The sequence below is a fragment of the Aythya fuligula genome, chromosome 16, assembly GCF_009819795.1.
Source record: "Aythya fuligula isolate bAytFul2 chromosome 16, bAytFul2.pri, whole genome shotgun sequence".
NCBI classification, from domain to species: domain Eukaryota; kingdom Metazoa; phylum Chordata; class Aves; order Anseriformes; family Anatidae; genus Aythya; species Aythya fuligula.
In genome coordinates this window covers 4012432-4036732 of record NC_045574.1, presented here as the reverse complement: position 1 = coordinate 4036732, position 24301 = coordinate 4012432, and the positions used below count along the sequence as shown (strand labels likewise).

General features: G+C 41.8%; 1 protein-coding gene across 9 annotated transcripts in view; it reads right to left on the bottom strand.

Moving 5' to 3' along the window:
- The window catches only part of PTPRT (protein tyrosine phosphatase receptor type T), a 446868-nt gene that overhangs the window by 68182 nt on the left and 354385 nt on the right, over positions 1–24301 (bottom strand). For all 9 annotated transcript variants that reach the window (XM_032198172.1, XM_032198173.1, XM_032198174.1 and 6 more), the window contains exons 13-14: positions 18775–18811; positions 3515–3650 (exon numbers count right to left, since the gene is read on the bottom strand). In XM_032198172.1, coding sequence (XP_032054063.1) covers positions 3515–3650; positions 18775–18811 — 173 coding nt within the window. The remainder of the gene's footprint in view (positions 1–3514; positions 3651–18774; positions 18812–24301) is intronic.

Below are 24301 nucleotides of genomic sequence, written 5' to 3'. Positions count from 1 at the left end.
TGTAGCCAGTGGGTCCCCAAATCCAGGCAAACAAATTTAGTTCACAATTTTAATTTTAAATACTGTAGGACAGCCATTTAAAAAAAAAAGAACTCTATCTACATACACAGATTTTCAACATAGATATACACACATGCAAACATGTAGCAGACTACACGATCCCAAGGTTCAGCTAAAACACTACAGACAAACACATGCAAAAATGAAAGCCAAATCGTCCACTGTATAAACTTTCTCGCTGGCTTAATTTAGCTTCACATGTCTGACTAAACCCCACGAAATATTGGCAGCTCGCAGAAATTTCCCGGTTGCTCGAGATTTTGAAATGCATTCTACTGAAACATTTGTTACCATGTTACATATCAAAGGCTCAAAAAATATAGTGATTTGAGGTGTCCCACACTTTCTGATGACCTGTCCAATCCTAATCTCAGATCATTTTCTTTCTCAGTGCTTCCTCCTCTTCTAATCTCTCTCCTTCCATCGGTCTTTGTACCGGTTAGCGAACCACTTCATTCAGGATATCCATGTCTGTGTCTATTACCAATGAACTATAATGTCCTGAACCATGAACAAATGCCACTGTGATATTTTCCAGCTCCATTTGAAGGAAATGCCTCAAGTCTGTCTAATTAAATTATTTTTCTGCATTGTTGCCTTGCAAGACAACGCTGTCTCGTACACAGAGGCATTAGCCTCAGTGAACTGAAAAGGAGATCTCTTTTCAAGTAAGGTTAATGCAAAAATCGAATGCCAGAGCTTAAGCTCCTAACACTTCTCCTTGTAAAAGAGAAAAAGAACAATTCTGTTGTTAAGCTGTTCTCTCAGAGTACAACTTTTCCATTGTGCTCCCCCAGAAATTCAGATGAATCTGTGGCCCAAAGCGGCCTTTCCTTTTATAAAATCCGGCCCCAAACCACATTAGGTTACAGACAAAATAAGCCTGGCAGGCTTAAGTTAATCTTCAGGGAACGCTTGTCCACATGCATCTCCAAGCCTCAATTTGAGGCGACTGGTGGTACCCATTCAAGGGAAACCCAGAACCGATACGATCAGCAGGTTCATCAGTGATATGGAGGCACGCTACGCAGACCGAGAGAGCACAAGCATCCCAAACCTCTCCATGCACTGTTATAGCTTCTAAATGGGAAACGGTTTTAAAGTCGATGAGCCAGATTATTTCTTATAATAGTGTTTATTCCAGTGGGTAACTTCGCAAATGACGGCAAGCAAGCAGAGCTACAGACTGCAGTGATTTTGCCTATTTGCATTCAGAAGAGGGGAGCGTGGGGGCTCCTAAGAGTATCCTCACCTCTCTGATTTAGCTCTTGGCAGGCTGCACCACAAGAAAGACTGTTCTCAAATAATGAATTTCTAGTCATCATGAAAAATCATCATTTGTTTTCTGCCCAGCAATATACATGACTTACAATAATAACACATTGTGGGACAGAAATGAAAGATGTTATCAACTCTTAATAGCTTGTGAAACACACCAGGATGTTTAGATGTGGCATTACTCTGCACATCATGACAGCTTTCCTTATGTCTTCCTTTTCAAGCTGTAAAAAAAGCTTTTCTTAAGGAGTGTTTAGGAAGGTAACAGGAATGGATGAGAGCTGGGCATTACCAGAAAGCCAGGTCAGTTTTTCCTGAAACCAGTTTTCTGATTTTTGTTTGTTTTTAATTGGAGATACCAAATTTTCTCTGCTTATGAACTGAAAAGCTCCTGGGAGACTGGAACCAGAGACCTCTATACTGTAAAACTGCAGTAGACAAGACTACAAAACGCATGCACATCTGTCCACAAAATCACAAGTGTTTGCACACAACGAAAATTGGATTCAAAATGTAGGCTATCCACACCTCCATTTAATTCAATAGAAATTCACAGTAGTCAATATGTATGTATGTGATCGGTTTTGAAAAATCGCAGAATCACATCACTTGGAAAGGCCACTCAAAGGTAATCGAGTCCAACCTTCTGCTGAAACTCGTTTCCCTTACAGGAAGCCCCTCGTGGCTTTATCCAAGTCAAATTTTGAACTTCTCAAGGATGGAGAATCTCCAGCTCCCAGCCATTCTGGTAGCCCTCCTCTGGACTTGCACCCTTCTTGTACTGAGGTTCCCCAAACCGGACACAAGTACAACCACAGCAACCTCACCAGCAGCAAGCAAGAGAATAATCCCTTGCCTCACCCTGCTGCCTACACTCTTGCTAATGCTGCCCAGCTGGCTGCCTCCAAGGGCACACTGCTGGCTTGTGTGCCACTTGTCCTCTAAAGCCTCCAGGCCTCTTTCTGCAAACCTGCCTTCTGGTCACCCCAGCCTGTACTGTTGTGTGGAGCTACTCCATCCCAGATGCAACCCTTCGCCTTTGCTACACTTTGCAAGGTTCCAACCAGGCCATTTCTCCAGCCTCCCAAGGTCCTTGGGAATACCAGCCCTCCACTCCAGCATCTGTATCATAAAATTGTTCCATTTGCCCTGAATTATTACAGAGGAGATCATACCTAGATTTAACTGCTACTCCTATTTTTGTGTGGCTAATGCATGTGACTGTTTGTCATAGAGATAAGAGATCGTAGAGGAGCAGAGTTTTGTTTTGCCAAGCCTCACTCCTTGCAGCAGACCAAATAACATCATCAAGGCTCTCACGTGTAACACTACCCGCTCCCTAGGCAAGGGGCCGCCAGGCTAGCAAGCTCACGTTTCATGTAGAATCAAATTACCTTTGAAAAAGTACAATTCACCTCAGAAATGTAATTGGTAAAAATACATACAGAATGCATCCTTTTCTTAAGAAAATCTCTTGCCTAAGTGGTTTGCTGAATCAGTGTACTGCACTGTAAATGTGGAGCTCTTCAAACAGTAACTGCTACAATGGCCTTATACAAAGTATAAGTGCAAATGGTCCACAGAAAATCACATGAAATGAACTGTTTGAATGAATTTCATTACCATACATGATTTTTTTAAAAGTTTCATCCTCCTATAAACTAAATCTAACTCTTTCAAGGACTTCCAACCCTTTGCAACATATAATATTCCAGCTGAACACTGGCCACAAAGGAATCGCTGTGTGGAAATGTGTCTCATCAAGACTTGCTTGGGAACAAGACCCCCGATCATATCATTTTAAGACATTACTTTTCTTGGCTGTTAAGAAAGAATTCTTTTCTTCTGTTAGAGCACAGCTGTGTTGGGCTCATATGCCTGCTTATATTGGCTCGTTATGTTTTTGTACTTGTCCCTGCATTTTCATTTGCTGTCCCTTCTCTTAGATCATTAACTCTCTGGAGTACCAACCATTCTTTTGTTGTGATAAAGTATCTGGCAGAACGGGCATCTCTTCCAGGACTGCAAATTCAGTGGTGGTATTACATAAATATATGTTAAGTGCTGCCCCCTGTAACACAAATGGAACGATTTATGTCTGCCAAACCTGTTGTTCTTATTAAAATAGCAGCACTCTAGCCAGGAGGGCCAAGATGGAGGCAAAGCAGAAACTCACCTTCTCTTGATGGTAAGCATTGCTCCTAAGAGGATGATAACAAACATCAGAAGCCCAGCTATAACTCCAGCCATTTTCACTGTGCTGTCCACTTGCTTTTCAGGTTCCACTGCATTGGAATTCTGGGTGGAAGCTCCTTAAAAGATAGAGGGAGAGGAAGAAGAAGACAAAAAGAGAACTTGTAAAAAAAAAAAAAATAAATAAAATCTTGCAATGATTCAGTTTTCACATTCATTTGAAAACCTAGAAATATATTTGCAATTAAATTGCAATAGACCTTCTAACCTAACTTTTTGCCTTTAATAACAGATAATGCCAGATATTTCAGAGCAGTGGTAGGGTATAAAAAAAAACATGTAAAGCAACTGACTAATATTTTCCAATATTATACTGTTTTGGGGAATTTAATGTTCAGATGCATTCAGCATACACCCAGAAGCAGAAGGATTAATAGCAGTTATAATTTTCATTCCAAGCAGTTTAAATCAAGTTGCAATCCTTACTCATCAAAATACTGAATGTGAGTTTCCAGTTATATATCCCCTACTACTATTTGCAGAAACTTTTTCTTCTAAAACCAGAACACATTTGTATTTCTCTCTATACCGAAGGCCTGGCTTGTATAAACATACAACTGCAATTATACATGTAATAAGCATTAATCCAGCACACAGAGTACCCTCCACATCATCTAATGTATTCTGTGCGTGGGTTCTGTGGCCCAGGCAAGGCAACAAAATTTCTACCTCAATTTTTTTTTTAAAACAGAACATCCTACACACCTAAAAATAAAGTGTATTTAGAAACATGATTTGCAAAGCATTTCTTCTTTTACTTGTTATGATCTGACTTCAGTGGTCCTTAGCCCATGCAATAAATGGGCCTAGCACGATGCCACCCTCTCCCCTTTGCTGGGACTACTCAACATGGTGCTTGTTACATCCCTTAGATTTACAGATATCACCACTTGCTGCACAGAATTTTCCCAGATACATCTTAAACCACAGAGCTTGATTTCGAAAGCCCTGCAAGATTTGAATTGTGGCTATTCTGAAAATTGAGTTAGCCTATTTTTATTACATTTCTAATATACTTAACTACTACTAAAAATACCACATTTGCATCGGATGGAGTTAAATGAATTCATTTTACATGAGATCACAGCCTTATCTTGGGCTTCACCTTTGCTGCTGGAGTCAGCCACATCTTCCTGTACAGTTCATACTTTGTAAGAAAAGGCAATAGTAGGTGAAAACAGTGTTGTCACTAGAAGACAGTAATGTTTTGCTCTTTTCACAGCTGTGTTGCTGACCCTCTGGAAAAGCTGAATCACTTCTGTTCATGCAGTCAGTTGTTTGTGGGAACAACTTCTTTCAACCAAGTCCATATTTTGGTGAGACACTAGAAAGCCTCACTGCACTTTTTATTTTTTGCCCATTTGTCACTTGTTAATCTGTGTGTGGTTTAAAAGAACTCTGTTTGCAAAGATGATTCCCAATGGTGACCATGATCAAATCATGTCATTTAGGGCTTTCCAATATGTTCTGAGTAGGGCCTAAGCTGATGAACTTCCTTGGATGAGGATCAGCTCTTGAATGACGTATTATAGGCTCCTCTCATCTTATCTTGAAGGGTAAATATGGAACAATGACACAATAAATGCAAAACAGGAAAACACACCACATGCAGTGATAAAGGAACGATTTCAGTTTTCCTAAAGCTAAGCTGTTAATCTAGTTTGCCACAGGAAAACACAAAATTTACAAAGCAAAAATTGTCTTTGCTGTTTTAAGCACACGTGTAATTTTCGGCTTTTTGTCCCTGACAGCTGTACTGCTCTGCTGTGTCCACCAATTTTCCCATTCAGTTAAGAGTTTACCAGTAACTTCTATGTACATATCTAAAATACACTAAAAGGACTTCTGAGCATGAAAATAAAATAGCATATCAGCTGCATATTACCATCTTTGTTTGACAACATGTCTTAGAACAAATCTGTCCAAGAATTGAGCTATATGCCATCACACAAGCAATTCTGACACTATCGCATAACAAAACAAGTGATAAAGGTGCAATTTTTATCCTGAAAATGGCTGAATGTGTTTGTTTGATGCGCAACTAAGAAGTACTCCAAATTACCCTTCCCTCGAGTCGCAGTTACTCCTATGACCCTAAATGATAGGTGTTGGAGAATGGCTTTCTACCAAACAGCACAGTCAGACCCACCCCCTTTTTTTTTTCATACCATCTGAATGCCCTCATGAATTGTGAGCCATGCTTAAAAAAAGAAAAAAAAAAAAAAAAAAAAAGAATGTGCTGTCAATTCCATCCTCTAATTCCCTGGATTGGTTTGATTCTGCCAGGATGTTGCTTATTACTACAGGCAATGTGTGGTGAGCGCATTTTTATTTGATATTTCTCTTTCCATTCCAGACTACTGCAGTTCTAGAAAAAGAATAAAGGCTCATTATCCATCCTGACACCTACACACTGTAGTAACTGATTCACTTGAATCTTCTATGTAACTCTTTCTATCCATCTTGGCAAAGGCCAACAATTCCTTTAGGCTACTAGTCCAACCATTTGTAAGTTGTCTTAGCTGATAGCGCCTAGGAATTGATAATATGACAGGGTAAGTAAATTCCTGAGTCTTAGTTCTTAAATCTTCGCACAATGAAGCAATCCCACGAAGTCAGCTGTTTTCCTGCCATTCCACCAATATTTTCTTGTAGATGCCTAAAATCTGCTATGGTGGATTGTACTCCCACCTGCACCACCACCAGCTATAGGCAAGCAGAACATTTCCATCCTGGGAGCAGGAGGTCTACGAGGTGTTAGTGCAGTTGCAGAAGATGACTTCTGCTGCTCCAGACATTAATAGTTTAGAATTCAGTTTTGCTTCTCTTCTTTACCAGGCATGCATGCAGACCTGAAATCTTCTGAGCACAGGAGCCCATAAAAACTGCTCTGTTTCATACAAATGTCTTTAAGTACAATTTTCTTTCTGAAAAACAGTGTTTATATACTGCTTATATCAAAAGTGGAAAAAAAAAACAAACAAACAAACAAAAACCCCTTATAACCAGTTTCCAGCGGTGACTTCCACTGCATTTCCAAGGATAAATTGTTCCTCGTAACTAAAGCTGGATACCGGTATAATAGGATATAGATGGAACAGGTCACTCCTGTTATTACTGTGTGTATTTCAGTGGCACCCAGAGGCTCCCACTAAGGTCAGAACCCCATTACAGTGCACTAACATGAAGTAGGACAATTTTGTGCCCTAAGCTTACTTTCTTAATAAGGAAGGCAAATGATAGAAGACAGACAGAGAAGTGAAGACCACAGCTCCCTTGACTCCCTATCTGTACATTATCTACCAGACCAAGTTTCTTTCAGGGATTTACGTCTAATTGCTTTTTATGTATATTCATGTACTGTACAAAATACCCTTAACAATGTACAAAATGCCCTTAAAGCTTGGTCAGTGGCATGAATCTAACTTTCACAGGTATCATCATTCACCCAGCACTCCATTATGTGTTCAGAGCTATTTGAAGATCATAGTCCTTCTGCACTGATCTAATTTGCTTTGTTTTTTCAACCCTTTCAGGATTCTCATACAACAAAGGACCAACATCCTGTAGACAGAACATGATATAAGCCATGTATTCATGGGAGATACTGTTCTTGTGACACTGCAGAGGTGCAGAGAGCAGAGCAGGAGCAAATGCGCTCTTCACAGGCGCTCACCAGCCCACGAGAAGTCAGGTTTATGGTTCATCGAGGAAGGACAGCTTCAGTAATCCACTCACAGGCACCCAACATCTAATCAGGCTGTGCTGCTGTGGATGCAGAGATACCTGAATCCCACACTATTTCAGTAAGGTGCAACGAGTGAAAAAAATGGCTTGATGTCGTGCCAGATTCTTGGGGCTTTCACAGTCTTTTAAATTCCCCCTTGCTTCAGATCATGATTAAAGCCGGAACTGCTGTGGTTGATAACTTAAGGACAGGAATTTTGAAATCCGAAATGAATTCCAGTGGAGAGAGCTGCCATTTGTATTCCAGAGTTAGATCTTTCAGAAGGTTGCTTCAGCTGAAAGTGCGTCTGTCCACAAGGAAGAGCTGACATGTTTAGCTACTATGAGTTGGACAATGGCTTGCAAGTGGTTCCAACAGCAGAAATTCAAGTTTTTGTCAGTAATAATTGATGAGGAGACTATGCCCTTCTATGCTCAAAAGTGAAAAAGCTTCCACTTACCAGCAAGTATTCATTTGTAGCATTATACATTTCTAGAGTGATATTCAAATCTACTTTAAACCCTCTTAATGCTCATGCAAGGTAAGTAATAAATTATGCTATCTACTTTACAGATCTGGAAAGATTAAGGATATGCCTTCGGTATCACACAGCAGAGCTGAGGATTGACATTTCTGGACTGACACACTGTGACAATGCTATCAGACCACAAAACCTCTCACAGAAAAAAGGAAAAAAAAAAAAAAAAAAAAAAAAGGAGAAACAGAAATGGCAGCTAAGTGAAAGAAGACACAGTGGCAATCTTTCACCCAGCAAGCTGGGGACAGATATATTATTTGAAAACAATAAGCCACAAGATATAAAGTAACCTTCTCTGCAGAGGTGGCATACTAAGAACATCTAGGAAAGAATGATTATTAAGTGTATATAGCTAAGCAGGACTGACAATACAAGTTTCTTCTACAACGCCTATTTCACAGACTCTGATTTGAAACATTATTTAAAGCAGCAATTACAAGATTGCATTAAAAATGTAACTGGCAGGGAAAGGAATTTGAAAAAGCCATAGGCAGGAGGAAATGACCAGTATTTAAGTCAAATTTCCAACTGGTGAGGGCATAAAGAACAAAGTCCCACAATGGAAGTGGTACCACAATCAGCAGCAGCACCACTGCACAGGAGAGAGAAATATCTGAGACCACAGCAAAAGTAGGAGAGAAAGCAAATGAAATGGCAAAGGGACAGGTGGGTCAAACACCTGGGGGTCAACCAACAAACAAACCAACCACCCACCAGGGCAGTGCAAGTGTAAATAACGGAGGGGCAAGTAAGCCTAGCAGTGACTGCATTTGGTCTCAAAGTTGTAACAACAAAGGATCAACTCCTCTGGGCAGAAAGTCACTCTTGAAACAAAAACTAATCAGAAAAATTACTTCAAAGCAATAATTAACCCAGAAAGAATAATGAAAAATAATGGGTTAAAAGTCATTATGAGTTCAAATGAGCTGCTCAATTAATCAGAGTAATTTCTTTGCAGCATATAATGTCTTGGCAGCACACTGAATTTAAAATTTCTTAATAGACCCAGAGGCTGATTTTCAAAAGACAGTTATTCTCAAATCACTTGTAAACATTATTTCCTTTTCTTTTTCTTTCCTTTCATGGCACTTTCTATGCAAGTTGCCTACAAATTATTAAAGCATCTCCACACTTAATAATGTTTTCCCCTGTTTTCAGATCCAGATTATATCTAACCTCTGAAACACCATCTCAGATAGCCAGATACCTCTAACAATAACACCACTTCCTATCTCGATGAGGAAAACCTGCTAGCTAGCCCTCTGCTGTCTGCCTCACTCATGGGCTGTGTCAGGCAGACCCGTCTGCAGCACATCAGAGCACTGGGACGAGGAGCTACCCGCAGTGCTGGCGCTTCTGCATATTGTAAGGTACCAAAGGGAGATGGAGCATGTACAGAGGGCTACGAAGCTGGTGAAGGGCCTGGGACACAAGTCCTATGAGGAGCAGCTGAGGGAGCTGGGGGTGTTTGGTCTGGAGAAGAGGAGGCTCAGGAGAGACCTTATTGCTCTCTGCAGCCACCTGAAAGGAACGTGTGGGGAGCTGGGGGTTGGCCTCTTCTCACAGGTAACCAGTGATAGGACTAGAGGGAATGGCCTCAAGTCGCACCAGGGGAGGTTTAGGCTGGAAATGAGGAGACATTTCTGCTCAGAAAGAGCAGTCAGGCACTGGGACGGGTTGCCCAGGGAGGTGGTGGAGTCACCGTCCCTGGGGGTGTTCAAGGGAAGGCTGGACGTGGTGCTTGGGGACATGGTTTAGGGGGTGACAGTGGTGGTAGGGGGACGGTTGGACCAGATGATGTTGGAGATCTTTTCCATCCCTATTTATTCTATGATTCTAAGACAGATTCTATTTCAGCTGCAGCTTTGTTTGTTGCAATTCATTGAAAAGGAACATCCCCAACACGATCACTAGACATCATGTCACTACGCCAGTCTTCCTCCTCCAGTTATTGAAGACTGCAAACAGCACAGGCCTACTCGCTCTGGCTTACAAGTACAATGAGACATTCTCATTTCTTTAAAGAAGCTCAAAAGGAGCGGAAAGAATGATGAGAGCCAGAAGCTTTCAACCATATTGTAAGTGGAGAGAGCAACAAAACAAAGCAGTCTTGGAGAGAAAGACAGACCTGAATTTATATGAGGGATTATCAGGCATACAGGTTGAATTTGTAGGAGGATGAGGGTAAACACACAGTGAGGAATCAAGATTAGTGTTACTAAACTGAATGAGAATTAAAAAACAGCAGTAAGAGAATAATTGATTCTAGAGATTCCAGGCAAATCCACCACAAAGGCTTTTCTTCTCTCCTATTTTCTTCCTCTCTCTTCAGAACAGAAGCACTTAATTTGTGCTAAAGGCAGATATATGGCCCCAAGAATGAGAAAGGTTACTACGTTTACTTGAAAGAAGAGCTTGGATAAAGAGCAGCCGTTGTGATGTCTACAAGTGATGTGATGGTTCAGAGGGTGATAGCACATTTCCATTTTAACTCTCCTCTTTTGCAGAGCTATTTAAAATTCAGCTTTCAATTATAAAAATGGGGAGAAAAAAAAAATAAATGTTCCAAAAGTCCAAATTTGCAGACGTGACTTAATTTTTGTATGGTCTTATATACACAGAGAGGAGAGAGATCAATCTTTTGACCGATACAGACAAAAACATTACCGTGCATGACGATGCCATGGATGTGTAACAGACATCACACTCCACGAATAACAACTAATTAACCTTTGCACCAGCCAGTTCCCGTTAAGCACCTACTCTGCTCTCATCATGGTGATCATTAAAAATCCACAGCCAGACCAGCTGCAGAAATTACAAAAACAGCGAGCAAAGTCCAGAGGTGGGTATATAATGAACACTGAAATCGGGCCACCTCTGAGCCCGGCTGGTCAAAGGTGCTTTAAGCACCACGGTGGCCTACAAAACCTGTGCTGATAACACCTCACCCACAAGCAGGCTGAGCAGCATGCAAAGGAGGATACTCGCCGTTTTACAGTAAAAAGGGAGTCATGTAGGCAATGCATTAGGGAGTCTGCATATACACACTCTACGTGTGCTGCATGAAATATTGGGAAACCTTCTGTACTTTGCCGAGTTGAAGCTGCACTTTCAGACATGTCTTGAATAAAGATTTTTATTTTCTGTCTACAGTGGTGTTAAGAAATGGTCTGTTCCACACACACCACTTTTATGGCATTGTCACCTGTCCTCATGCTACCGTGTAGTTCTTTTAAGTGTCCAGTTCCTGGAAGAAACTGAGAAGCTACTGTGTTAATAATAACCTGATTCTGAACATGGGCTGCGAAATCTATTTAAGGAAAAAGAAACATAATCTAATTGGAATAGCCTTGGGTTTGTCATGCCTTTGAAAATGCTATTTAAGGACACTGACAACAATAATTGCTCATGAAAACCTTTTTAAATGATCCACAGTACGTGAGCAGCAGTCGCTGTTCATGTCATGCTTCAGCTGCTTCCAAAGCACCTCCACATATAGGGAAATGCAGAAGAAATACCAACCACCCCACTAAGGTGATGGAAACACATGAGGGTTAGGAACGTGCAACACCATTGTCCTCTGAAACAAGGCCCCCCTCCTCCTGTTCCTCTGTGCTCAGCTCCCCCACCTCCTCCCCATGACTCAGGCCCTGTGCAGGGGGTTTCAGGGGACATTCAGACAGAGAGGGAAAAAATACCCAAATTTCACAAGCAAGTCATCACCCATTGCTTCCTGCGTTTAAAACCAAACCAACCCTTACTGATTTGCCCATCACTTCTGGTTTTAATGCCCAGCTTTTTCTCCCCATTTTTAATACCTTTTTCTCCTCTTTTGCCTGGCTGGTGGTTCAGCTGCAAACAAAGGTTTGATTGCCTGCCCAGCACCAGCCACAACCACCACACTGGGCTATCAGCATCCCTTCTCACCAGGCAGTCCTGCTGAAAGGGGACAACAGCCCCCAGGGCACCCCAGGTAAATCCATGCCCGCGCTGATTCCAGGAGGACTTGGCTCCTGCTACAATAACCACTTTTATCCTGAAAACCCTTCTTTGCTGGAACAGCTCCGAGCATCTCCCAGCAGTGGACACTTTCAATTACAGAGGCGATGTTTTCCACAGTCTGCTGTTGCTAATCTGTCCCAAATCTTACCTTAAACATCGTGCCTGTCTTTCAGCCTCTCCATTCCCACTGTTTAATCGTGGAGCCCTAGTTTTGGGGTCTGACAGCACAGCGGAGCTCTGGAATAGACAACGTCCTCAAGAAACTGGGCCGCAGTTACCAGGCTCGGTTCACTTATGGCCTCATCCAGTTCTGCACCAGCTTCTTCACTCATTAAGTGAAGTTGGTTCATTAGCTCCCTGGGTTAGGGATGCCCCCAGAACAGAAATTTTAAATCCCTCTGTGTCAGTCTTGGTACCAAATCTGATGAAAATAAAGATGCTCACTAGTTGAATGGGCATCAAAATGCCAGGAAGTTTGATTTGTCTTCCCAGCAGGGAATATTTTTCAGTAAGAGCAACATAAGTGTGTCTGTTATTAACAATTAATTAGAGTGATACATGAACTTATGCTAAAAAAATAACTTTTAGAAGGCTGAAACTTGTTCAGGGTTACAGAAAAAAAGACATTTTCATGCCTCCAACTTAAAAAGTGTGATGAAACTCTCTGAAATAAATAGCACAAAACAGAATAAACCTGTCAGAGGAATAACATTCCAGTGTATCAAAAGACAAAATGCAATAACAAACAGATTTGAAGTGGGATTAGATCTGTTTAAAAAATACATTATCTGTCTACAAAACTAGAATATATTTCAGAAAAAAAAAATCGAGCCCTCAAATTTGAGGGAACAAAAGCTACTAAGAAACAGCTTTCATATGCAGCAAAATTGGGTACAGTAGGATTTCTTTCTTCCTAAATTTTCCAATTTTTTGCACTTTTATTCCTCTGTGATTTCATTGGTCACATTTCAGACTCAGGCTCATGTCCAAGGTCTCAAGATTGCTGCACACTCATTGTCAAGGCAGTTCCCTTTTGCCGGTGTTAATCCACTACAAAAAAAAAAAAAAAAAAAAAAAAAAAAAAAAAAAAAAAGCAGGACTATTTATCTTAATCTTAAAAACAATTGAATTTCAGTGTAATCCCAGTACCTTTTTGCCCCATCATCATCGCAGCCACCCTTATGTGTAAATTAATTGTGGAGTAATAAAGTCATATACATGTGTACATATACAGAGGGATAACCATGCAGCACTGGAGTAGGAACATTTATACAAAAACTTAATCCATCCGAAAACTGAAAAAACGCCCCTCCTTTCCCATCCCTTGACATTAATCAAACCTAACTCCGCAATGTCCCAGCAGGTCATCCTACGCCTATCAAGTTAAAGCAGCAGAAGCTGTTTCTGCAAACTGATGTGTTTCTCTTCTAGACTGACATTTTCTGGGGTGAAGCAGTGGTACTGGTTCCAGTGTTACGCACTACGAGACCAGTTTAGGACACACAGATCATCAAGGTCAAACTGCAAAACCCTCGAGAAGCTCTAAGCACCTCCATTTCTGTGAATGAGCTTTATACCATGCTACTGAGGCTCAATTCCACAAGGTCTCTGATTCCTGCAGAAGCTTGTATGAGAAGGACTTACAGAATCAAGCCTTCATTCTTCTGTCATCACCTCTTCAACAGCAGGACCAGGCTGTTGAAGCCTAAGTGTAAGCAGCAGCCCCACAAAACGCAGTAGCTATTTTGATGCAGAAATGCTAGATCATCCCCACGCACCCTCAGGGAGATGCTCAGCCTCTGCATAGGGCCAGAAAGGGATCCCCGGGCCTCTTCAGCCATGCTCAAATGCTCATGTGAAGGTTTACATGCAGCCTGGGTCCCCAGCTGACCCTCTGCTCAGGTGTCATCTGATTCACATCAGTACAGAAGCGCTGCATAAGGGAAAGCTCCCTTTATAGTGCAGATTGAATAATTTTAAAAGCATTTTCCCGTGCAAACAAAATATGAAACGAGAAGTCAGGAAGCTGCTCAGACTTCTGGAAGTTTCAGCAGTCTTCCTTTCCCTGAGCTGATAATCACCTGTGCTCAAGAGGCTGGGCGGGTTTCGTGTGGTCACCTCTTGCCTACCTATTACTGCTAAGAACAAGCAAAACCGTTCCCAGGCAGCATGCACAAGAAAAAAAAAAAAAAAAAAAAAAAAAAGGAAAAAAAATCTCATAATGGTTATTAAATTTCCATTCTTCCATTTGCAAGAACTAACAATTTTAAAAAAAGAAGAAATAAATATCAAGAGATAAGGAACCATTAATGAGCCCTCTGCCTTGGTTTCAATTACACTGTGAAAGTAATTTAATGCACTTTAAGAATACAAGAGGTAATCGCTCTCTTTGGTAAGAGGTTGCAATTTTCTCTAATAAAGTGTCAATATAAATATGTTGTTTTAAAACAAAGAGAACAAGTAAGTTATTTCAGAAAGAATGGGACGTATTAAAACAAATGCCATCAAGGAAACCAAATGGCAAAATTAATAAACAAACAGGTTGAATGCAAATTGTATGGCAGAGAGCTAATAAATTGGAATTTAATTATAAGCTTATTTTTAAAGAGTGTTTTATGCTAATGATATGCATCCAAGTGACTAATGCTATGAAAGATGACATTGCTCCAGTAATTTACAAAGAGATGGAGCCCGTCTGAGGAGAGATGTTTATGGCTGGAAGTGGTCAGAAATCTGAGACCAACGAAACTGAAATTAAACACATGCATAGACACAAAAGGTTAATATTGCCTGTGGATTGAAAACTCACTGGCAAAGCATGAAATGGTTACACAGACTGGACAAACACAGGGAGCTTTCTGATGGGACTGTTGAATGTCACCACAGCAAAGGCTGATGACAAGTCTCTGCCACTGGCCCCTTCCACTGACATCAGCCACTCGTACCGAGATGCCTGACAGGAGGACACGAGCTCAATCCATGCACCTGCCTGCCTGGGCACCCACCGGCTCTGCTCTGGAGGGTGCACCACTGGTGCCATGACCTTGTGCTCTGAAATGCTGACACCCTCCCTGACACTGAAGCCAACACACCAAGATGTGAGAGATCTTTCTTGGGACCAGGAGGATCAAGTTCATCTAACAAGGAGCAGCACGCTGGAAAAACCTGCAGAAGAGGGTACCCCATGACAGATGAGAAGCAGCTCCTGTGTGGAGCCGAGCTGAGCTGAGCAGGGGTTGATGTGAGCAGTCTATGGTGAAAATGACATCTCAGCAACACAAAACAGGAGGAGGACAAAGTGGGAAACATCCAAAAACTCTTTAATGGACTAGAACGTTTTTTGAAAGAGTTGTCTAAATCCATTTTATTGGTCTTGAGGCAATGGGACATACAAAGCAAATTGCCTCTCAGCCTGCTGAAGTAGCGACAACGGAACAGCCTCACGCGCTTCTCGAGTAATTAAAGCTCCTCAGCTTCTGAGCAGGTGCCTTGCAGCAACACCCAAGATGTGCTGCAATCCCCCAGTACCACACTGCCTAACACTTTTTATTGCTTAATTACTCCCACACTCATGTTTCCAGCCCTTGCTAATCCAGCACTTCAGGAGAACACTTGCCACACTTAAACGTGACTTGATTCTTATCTTCCTGTTACTGGTGTGAATCAGAACCCATTGCACTAACACTAATGGAGCTACTGGGGTGTCAAATCTGTAGGAATGGAAAAAAAATTACACCAGTAGCCAGAAGTGAACTTTTAGTCTGTAGTATGCATCTATTTTGTTGCATCAATTTGAAAAACAAACAAAACAAAAAAATTTTCATTTTCTCTTGTACAAAGTCTAAGTGGACCTTTAAAGCTGTCAATGCTGAGATTAGCCCAGCTAATTTCAGCCTAACTCCAAAAAGTTTCTTCTTCTTGCCTCTTACTGAAGACACCACCGTGGTATCTTTGCTAGCAGCTCTGATCATTCTGTTCAGGGGAGAACACAGGGTCGCTCATCCTCAGAGACAGCAATGCAAATGAAGGTAAATACAGGGCAACGCTATTAAAGATAATCAGCCTAATGAGCAGACAGAAGACATCATGACAGAGTAGGTCAGCTAGAACATCCCCACTCTCAGTCTTTGGTCACATCACAGTGTAATGATAGCTCTGTGAGTTCCTCTGTTTCACCACCCCGGTAGAGATGGGGCAGATACAAACCCCTCTACAGGATTTGGATGCTGAGTGGCCAAGTCCTTCTGTTCATAAAGAGCTGATACAAGGATGGAATACAGCCCCATGACATAAAAAATTTTAAATTATGGAAAATCCACAAACCACAGAACCATTGCCCCATGACATAAAAAATTTTAAATTATGGAAAATCCACAAACCACAGAACCATTGTTTAGCTACTGTTCAGCTGCCAGCAATGGACAGTTAATGGGTTGTTAAATTATTAAGGCTATAAATCTGCCTGTGGTGCTATGTTGTTTGTGTGCTGCAGCCAGCACTGTACGTTTGGAAAGCCAAAACTGGCATAAAATTAGCCACAGCTACATTCCAGTGTCCTTGTTAATGGTCAGACATTAAGAAATACAAAATTGCCACACTCAGAGCAAGGACAGGGAGTGTGGAGATTTCTACAGAAATTTTCCACACTCCACATATAAAGAAGCAGGACGTGCCTATAAATCAAAAGCCACATTCATCGGGACAGTAATAAACACTAGAGCTACTGTATTTTTTTGTCCTTTCCCACTCGTGTCAATCAAGAAAAACGCTAAAGAATAAGATCACCAAAAAATTCTAGGTATCAGGCTCTACCCAGCTCTCTTATTTTTCTTATCAAATTAATATTAGTAAGAGATCTTTTTTTAAAAGGAGCCATCTTTCAGAAACAATAGAATAAGGGTAGCTTGCTGACTCTTCTTCGTGAACTAACAGGTTGATGAAAATTAAATCCATTAGCAGAAGTCAGTTCAGGGTCAAACACTTATGTGAGCCTTGTTTGAAGCACCCAAATCAGACACTGAGAATCAAAAGATCGCTTAAAAATGGAACTTCTTAAGCTATCAAGCTATGTAGTTTGTTTTTTTTATTATTATTATTTTTTTTATTTGAACAATAATCATAAAGCAAGTATCTTTTCTGTTCACGTGACAACATTCATCCACCAACTCCAAAAATAGCAACCACTGAAGTGGGAGAAGTTAAAGGTTTCTAAAAATGAATTAATCCAGTTTCTCTGAGCTCACAAAGAGACCTTCAGGCATGCTCTGGGAAAACCCTGGGCAGACTCTTTTTACCAGACTTTACCCACTCCTGCTCTTTATCTTTCTACCACCAGAAAGCCAAAAGAGGACGCCCCACATGGTCACGCCACTACCCATAGACCAGAAAACCCAAGGGGGAATGGACAGGAGACTGAGACACACAGAATGTCTATAACCCAGAGAAATGAATTAAAGGAAAATTCTATGAGGAACTTCTAAAGAGGAAGCAACAAGAGGATAGAGGGACCCCCAGAGCCATAAATTAAAGGGAGAGAGGGCAGAAATTGCTCATTCTTCTTAGCTTTCAGTGGTGACACCGCTTACAGCCCTCCCCGGCTGCAGCACCAGGTCTCAGCACCGACTGCAGCTGCGCAGGTGGGAACCCCACACAATGCCTGCACCCCAATGTGCTGCCTTCAGGAGTGCACTACTGGGCAGTGGCTCCACATCAAGACAGAAAATGCCCTGTTGCTACGCAGCAGCTGTTAGCTGGGGCTCCTTTGATCCCTCCCAACTCCTCAGTAGGTGCTGAAGTAGAAATCAACAGGGGAAATTACCTAAAATTGACTCCTGTTATTGCAACAAGGCAGGAGTGAGAAGAATGAAGGTTGGAGGGTGAAATAGGGTGGTGCCTCCTAGGGAAAAGGGCCATGAGTTCCTGCCCATTTTTATTTATTTTTAAAACTCCAGAAATACTCCCCAGGCAGTAATGGTTCTTCCACATTACAACAAAGTGAGAGCACAAGATACATTCCCAAGTTTGGGAAATGGAGAGCTCCCTCTAGCATGGCCCATGGTAATTATCCTATAATTTCCTTACAACTCATTTTGAGACTTGATATGTGTTGAGGAAGTCTTTTTACAGCTACTCTGTTTGTGTTACAAGTAAATTGCCTTACCAACACCTTTGCTGGCAAAGTGTTCCCTGGGGTGATTTTGAAGTCCTTAGAAGAGTTGTTAAAAGCATCTCTAAACTCCAAGAAGTAACCCAGACATTGTCATCATTGGTCCCCCAAGAGCTACACCTTATGAAGCAGCCTGGGGATCAAAGCATTGCATCTTAACAACATTTTGCCAAATCATTTGTATCTGTTTTCCTTAGTGATAACGCTAGGCCTATTCTGAACGTAATGCAATGAAAATAAGAAATGTGCTCTATGAGTTCGCTGAATTATACCATGAAAATGGTGTGATATAAGAATTGTGCCCTGCTGTGTTCAAGGTCAGGATTTTCAAAACCTATTAAAAGTCAGGCTTACGTGAGATCTTCTTTTACTTATCTACTTTATGCAGTTACAGAGAAAACGAAATTAATCGGAAGCTTTTTCAGTCACATTCTGCCAATAGCAAGAATGGTCCTCGGGGCAGGAAAGCTGTCGATAGAACAAGGGAATGGAGGAACCACAGAGAGACAGAGAGAGATACCCTGTCTTCAGAAATAACAGGGTTTACACATATAGTGAAGTGGCTCTGGAAACATATTCGGTCTTCAGTATCTTCCTTCAAAAATAAAATAATAATAATAATAAATAACGATAGTAATAATAATAATAGGCTTCCACCATGAATAGTAACTGTAATCAAGTTGTGTCACCACTGCAGCTTTTATATTGCTGGCATTGTGCTTTGCAGAAAAAAAGAGACCCACGTACCTTTTGTTGCCAGCCGGACACAGTTGATTTTTGTTTCCTGAAAATAAAAAAAAAAATAGAGAAAGGAAAACATCAAGGTGTGTAATTTGCCCATCTGCTACAAACACACATTCCTTATACAAAGGTACGAAAACAAATAAGCATTTTTATAATACTTCATCTCTGAAAATACCACCAACAGTTTGAGTTGCAGAAAATACTCCATCCTAATGGACTCGCATGCAGCTGCTTCTCTAGCTGTTGGGAAGTTAGAGTGACACGTGTTTCCACACTCAGTGTGTGAGTGATGGGTCCTGCATAACTGCCTGATTAACTAATAGAATTTACCAGCTAAATGACCTGGTCTGTAATAGGCAGACAAGCTTTGGGTCAAAAGCACATGCATCTGTACATCTAATTTTCATGCACCATTACTGCAAATTGGGTATTTATTTAAACACATGGCAAACAGACACCTAAACAGTCATTTGAATATTTCAGCTCTCTGATATGTATGTGAAGCAAAACAGCATGTTGTATGGCTAGTTCTGCCAAATGAGCCATTCAAACACAACCCCGACCACTGCAGTTTTTCATTGCAGAGCTGGGATAAAACCCAACGCTTTTGTGCAATCCACCTCAGAGTCCGCAGATCTGTGTAAACAGGAGCTTGGATCTGAACAGCAACACTGTATTATTTGGCTTAACTAAAAGCTCAAATTCAGCAGCCTTCTCGGGCCATCTCCACTGAAAATAAATCCTTTCTGGTATCCCAAATTCCCCATCCTGCATCGCTTACTAGCACGGATTGCTTCCGTCCAATGCACCATTGCCATCTTAGCGTGTTACTTCGGATAAAAACATGACTTTGTCAGGCAGGAATCTGCTGCTGGGTTTTCTTAGCACTTTATGTCTTTACATGCTCCTGTACATGTCTCAGGTGTAATGAATACCGCATAAATTACCGCATGGAACAATACTACATTAATATGGATACTGCCTGGGCCCTGGGAACAACATGGTGCAAGCGCACTGCTGAGCACCTTGTTCCAGCCTCAAGCAGTAAGATGAAGACCGTGAAGTCTGAATTTGCTCTTGCATAGAGGGATGCTGCTCCCCCTGCAGCAGGCCCTCCTCAGCTCCAGCAGGAACGGGCAGTCCCAGTGTGCTGCTCTCCCCACACTCACATTGCATACAGGACTGGAAAAAGTGCAGGACCCACACACTGGGGAACACAAGACCAATTTTCTCTGACCTCTTTTCATGCCCTCCTCGCAAAAATCAGCCTCACAAATGTTCTTTCCGAACCACACAGCCCTCAGTGAGGCACCGAGTTATTGTTTGTCCCAGCAAACTGGAGGCGTCTCTTTGGTGCACTGACCTCTCTTCTCCCTCAAAAAGAGCTCCTCTACACAACCTGTGCAGCTGTTGACACTGCAGTATCAACACGGCTGTACAACTTCGCTCCACGTTCATCTCTGCCTCGTGTATAACCAGCTTGAAATGCAAGCTATTCTGGAAATCAAAAATCTTTATTACTAGTGATGTTATATGAAGCGGGAAAAACACAGCTTTATTTTCAGAGCACAGCCTCAGCAAATAATGCTGGGAATCAGAAGACAGATCTGATGTACTTTGCAATCCGAGTAAAGATGACCTGGAAAATCAGTAATGAAAAATAAAATAAATAAAATAAATACCAAGATAGCATTTTTTTTGCGGTCTAAGAGTCGGTAGGCACTTGCACATATCGTGTTGTGGACAATTTTCTTGTGTATCTATTGAGTTCTGCTAGCTTCAAAGGGCAACAAAAAGCTGGAGAAACTCGTCAATGCTGAGAGAAGAAAAGGTGAGAAAACAAAAAATGAAATCTTGTCAATGATGCTGTAACTGATCTCATTTGAGCACGTGCATATTCCTGCACATTACCCTCCCACAGGGTAATCTGAGCAGACAGGATGCAGTGTGTTCTGTTTGCATTTACATCTACTAATTGCTGTATTTAGCACAGCTAATCGCAGTTATTAGAAGACAGTGATCTGGCACTGCCAAAAGCAAGGGTAATCAATCGCCAGAGGAACAAGACATCTGGACTTCAGAAATTTATTTCAAATAGTGTCTTCTGAGAAGGAAAACATAAAAGAAACCTGCACAGACACCAGGCATCCAGCTACCAGGGATGCCAAGTCTGAAGAACGGAGCTCAGCCCATAATCCTGATTAGGCTGATTATTCCTTTGATTCCCATTGACCACCTCATTGATCAACCCACTGCTCACCTCTTTGGTGTCTCACAAAAAATGAGATCACATTCCGTTTACTGTATTTTTCTTTGATTGGTACTGTGATTTGTCTGTCTGAACTCTTTTTGCCAATAAACAGAACACATTTTTATCTCAAAACAGTAAAAACCATTTTCCCATAATCACATCTGTTTTCTGAAAAACTCCTCTTGATTCAGACAAGGTGTTTACCTCTTCACAGTAAAGATGCTTCTGTTTAGCCAATAGCAAAACAGGAATAAATAATTCATCCAGATGGCTTAAAGCCATTACGCGATAAATAATGATAAAGGGATAATAAAAAAATTTCCCCAAATTTCAGTCTCCTGATTGTATCCGTATGTTCTTTCAAGCATTTGGATACATAAATCCCATTTTATTATATCACAGAAGTTTTACAAGACCTCATGCCTACAACCATCCCAATGATGACCCAAGATCCCATATATCTGGAACAAGACACCTCTTTTGTATTACGGGTTAAGTCACAGGAATAATGCAAATTAAGGTCCCAGTATCACTGCTACTTTGACTGTACGGCACTGCCAGGTTATGGAATCTCAGACATTTTATTTTCAAGCAGTAAGTGAACAATGCAAGCATATTTTAACTGAAATCCTGGAATTAGAAAACAATTTCATTTTCACCTGCGTGGATACAACCTACGTCTCTTGATCCGACCTTCATTTTTCCAACTTGCTTCACATCCAGAAAGCTGACTGCACATTACAGCTATCTGTATGTTTACTGTAACATAGTTATATAGGTTGGTTATCTGCAACTTACTTTAATATGAACAAAACATGATTGTAATGTGCCTGTACTCAAGGCTGAACCCTAAATTTTTGAGTGCATGTACCATGGACACCCAGCAGATGAAGACTGTGTTTGGAAGCGCTGGTGGCTTGTTCCTGCAGGGCAGACCTGGACCTACTCTTAGGATGAGCTGAAGACTCTGAAGAAGACATAACTGGTGCTGAGAAGCCGGGTAAGCAGTCTTTGTCAGCAGCTCACACAGACACTCACATCTACATGCCACGAGCCTGCTTTAGCATCACTCTGAATTTTCATTCCTTTAATGCAGCTTGTTTTTTGTTTTTCCATTTCAAAGAAAGGGAGCTGATGCCATTTACTAATTACTTAGGTTCCTAAATGCACCTTTCACTGAAGTGCACAGGATGATAATAAGACAAGTTCTGCCTCTGTCTCTTTAGTGTTTGGATGGGAACAATTTTCTGCAGACAAGGGCTAGGAGGGCAGCAGGACATATGTTTATGTGACAGCTGCATCTTCACAACCTAAAAGGCCAAATGACTTTATTCTTTTCTTTTAAAATGACAGCTTGCTGTTTACAGACTATGAACAATAAAAGAAGCAGAGCTTCTTCCTCCATCTGTTTTCACAGCCACTTTTTTTTTTCCTCTCCTTTCCTATTATTATGACCCTGCATTAGTTAAGCAGTGCCTTTCTTGTCTGAGGGAGAACCTGCTGCCACCAGGGTGGAAGCTGCTGTCCCCAGACGTCCCGCTCAGCGCTGCCCTACCCCGGGCACTAGTTTCATCAGGCAGCTCACACTGGAGACAGGTAACTTGAACTTCTGCTGGTGCACACACAGGTAATTACTGATCTCCCACTTGGCCTCAGCTTCAGCACCCCGAGCCCCAGACCCGCACTGAGTGTGCTTGTGGGCTCCCCACAGACAGGAACTGCTCTTCTGGCCACTGAACACCCTCATCAATTTTGGTGGTGTTGTTCTTAACAATTTTTTCCCAAATTCGGGAGAACTCTACATCACACATTTCTTTTTTTATTCCACCGAGGCCAGCTGTTTGCTGTCTTTAAAATCAATCACGTGTACATATCTGTGCAGGGTCTATGATCTCCCCTATAATTTCTACTGCCAACTCCAGGAAACTGCTAGCTCTCCGTGAGACTAAGCTAAGTCTAGCATTGCCTTTCCAATTACCAGCTATTTTTAGTCTGTGTTATTTGGAGAAGCGAGCTTTAACAAAATGGTTTGGACTTTCATTATTTACAACAGAAAGTTATTTCAAGCATATTTAGTTAATCATTGATTACCCGTGTCTCCCAAACGTGAGGGCGATTACAGGATTTTATTCACAGAACTAGTACAACTACCAAGAAAACTCTCAGGCCCACATCTTATGGCCCAAGATGGCCAGCTGGATGTGGAAACAAGGGCTTACAAAGAGTGATGTGTATCCACAGCTGCTTCATTTCTGCCCCAGAAGCCACAACATGACAGTAAGGAGCCGTAAACAACATTGGACAAAATTGTACACCTGAAATCCCACTGAACTCTGAGCTCCTCAGAGCCGGTCGACTGCTGGCAAAAGTAATGTAGGCAGCCTTGGTACCACACTGGTTTTCAGAGTAGGGCTCGTGCTGAACTGCAGTACCTCACTGGCTTTTTGTGGGCCATCTCCACAGGGATCAATGTCACCTCCCTGCTGGCAGCTCTACCCATACCTCCAAAATCATCCACAAGAAGTATGCTGTATGCTGTGAGCAGACCTGTCAGCATCCAGAAATCCAGCCTGAAGTCCCCTGGCAATAATGAACTGCCCGATTGTGCATGTAGTACAAGTCATTAGAGAGGAAAAAAATCAATGAGAAACTCTGTAGAGTCTATCATTCCTTCAAAAATAATATTCTCATTGATTCCTGTGGAGCTACTTTTCACAATTCTGGCCTGAAAACATCATTCACCTGTTGGACCACCAGGCTGCAGGAGCAGCTGGCATCATCCTCCACATCATCTCCAGCTGCGTTACAAAGGCTCCTGCCGCATCTCCCATTTCGAGGAAAAATGGCCAAAGGTTATTGATTGCAACTGTGCCATTACGGATTTCATTTTAACTCAATGAGGTAAAATGCAGCAACTAGGGAAAGGATTTCTAGGAAGCTCCATTTTCTGAGCTGCTCAAAAATTCAGGCAGGCTTCAGAGCAGCGAAAAATCCTCCCCACCTGAGTGTGTTTGCTAGATCACTAACCAGAAACGGCCACCCACAACAGCTCAGATAAGAAACACGGGCAACATTCAGCTTTGACTATTAAGCCTGTATCCGGACAAGAGTAGATAAGGGGTGTCAGGGTGTTGCCACCCAAGCCTCACCTTTCGGAGGACAAACACTGCAAGGGCTGGTGCTTTAAAGGGGCTGAGTATGGGGCGGTTTTACAGGCACGGCCAGCTTCACGCTCTGTCAGCCAGCCATCTGTAGCAGGTGGCACTCAAACAGCAAACG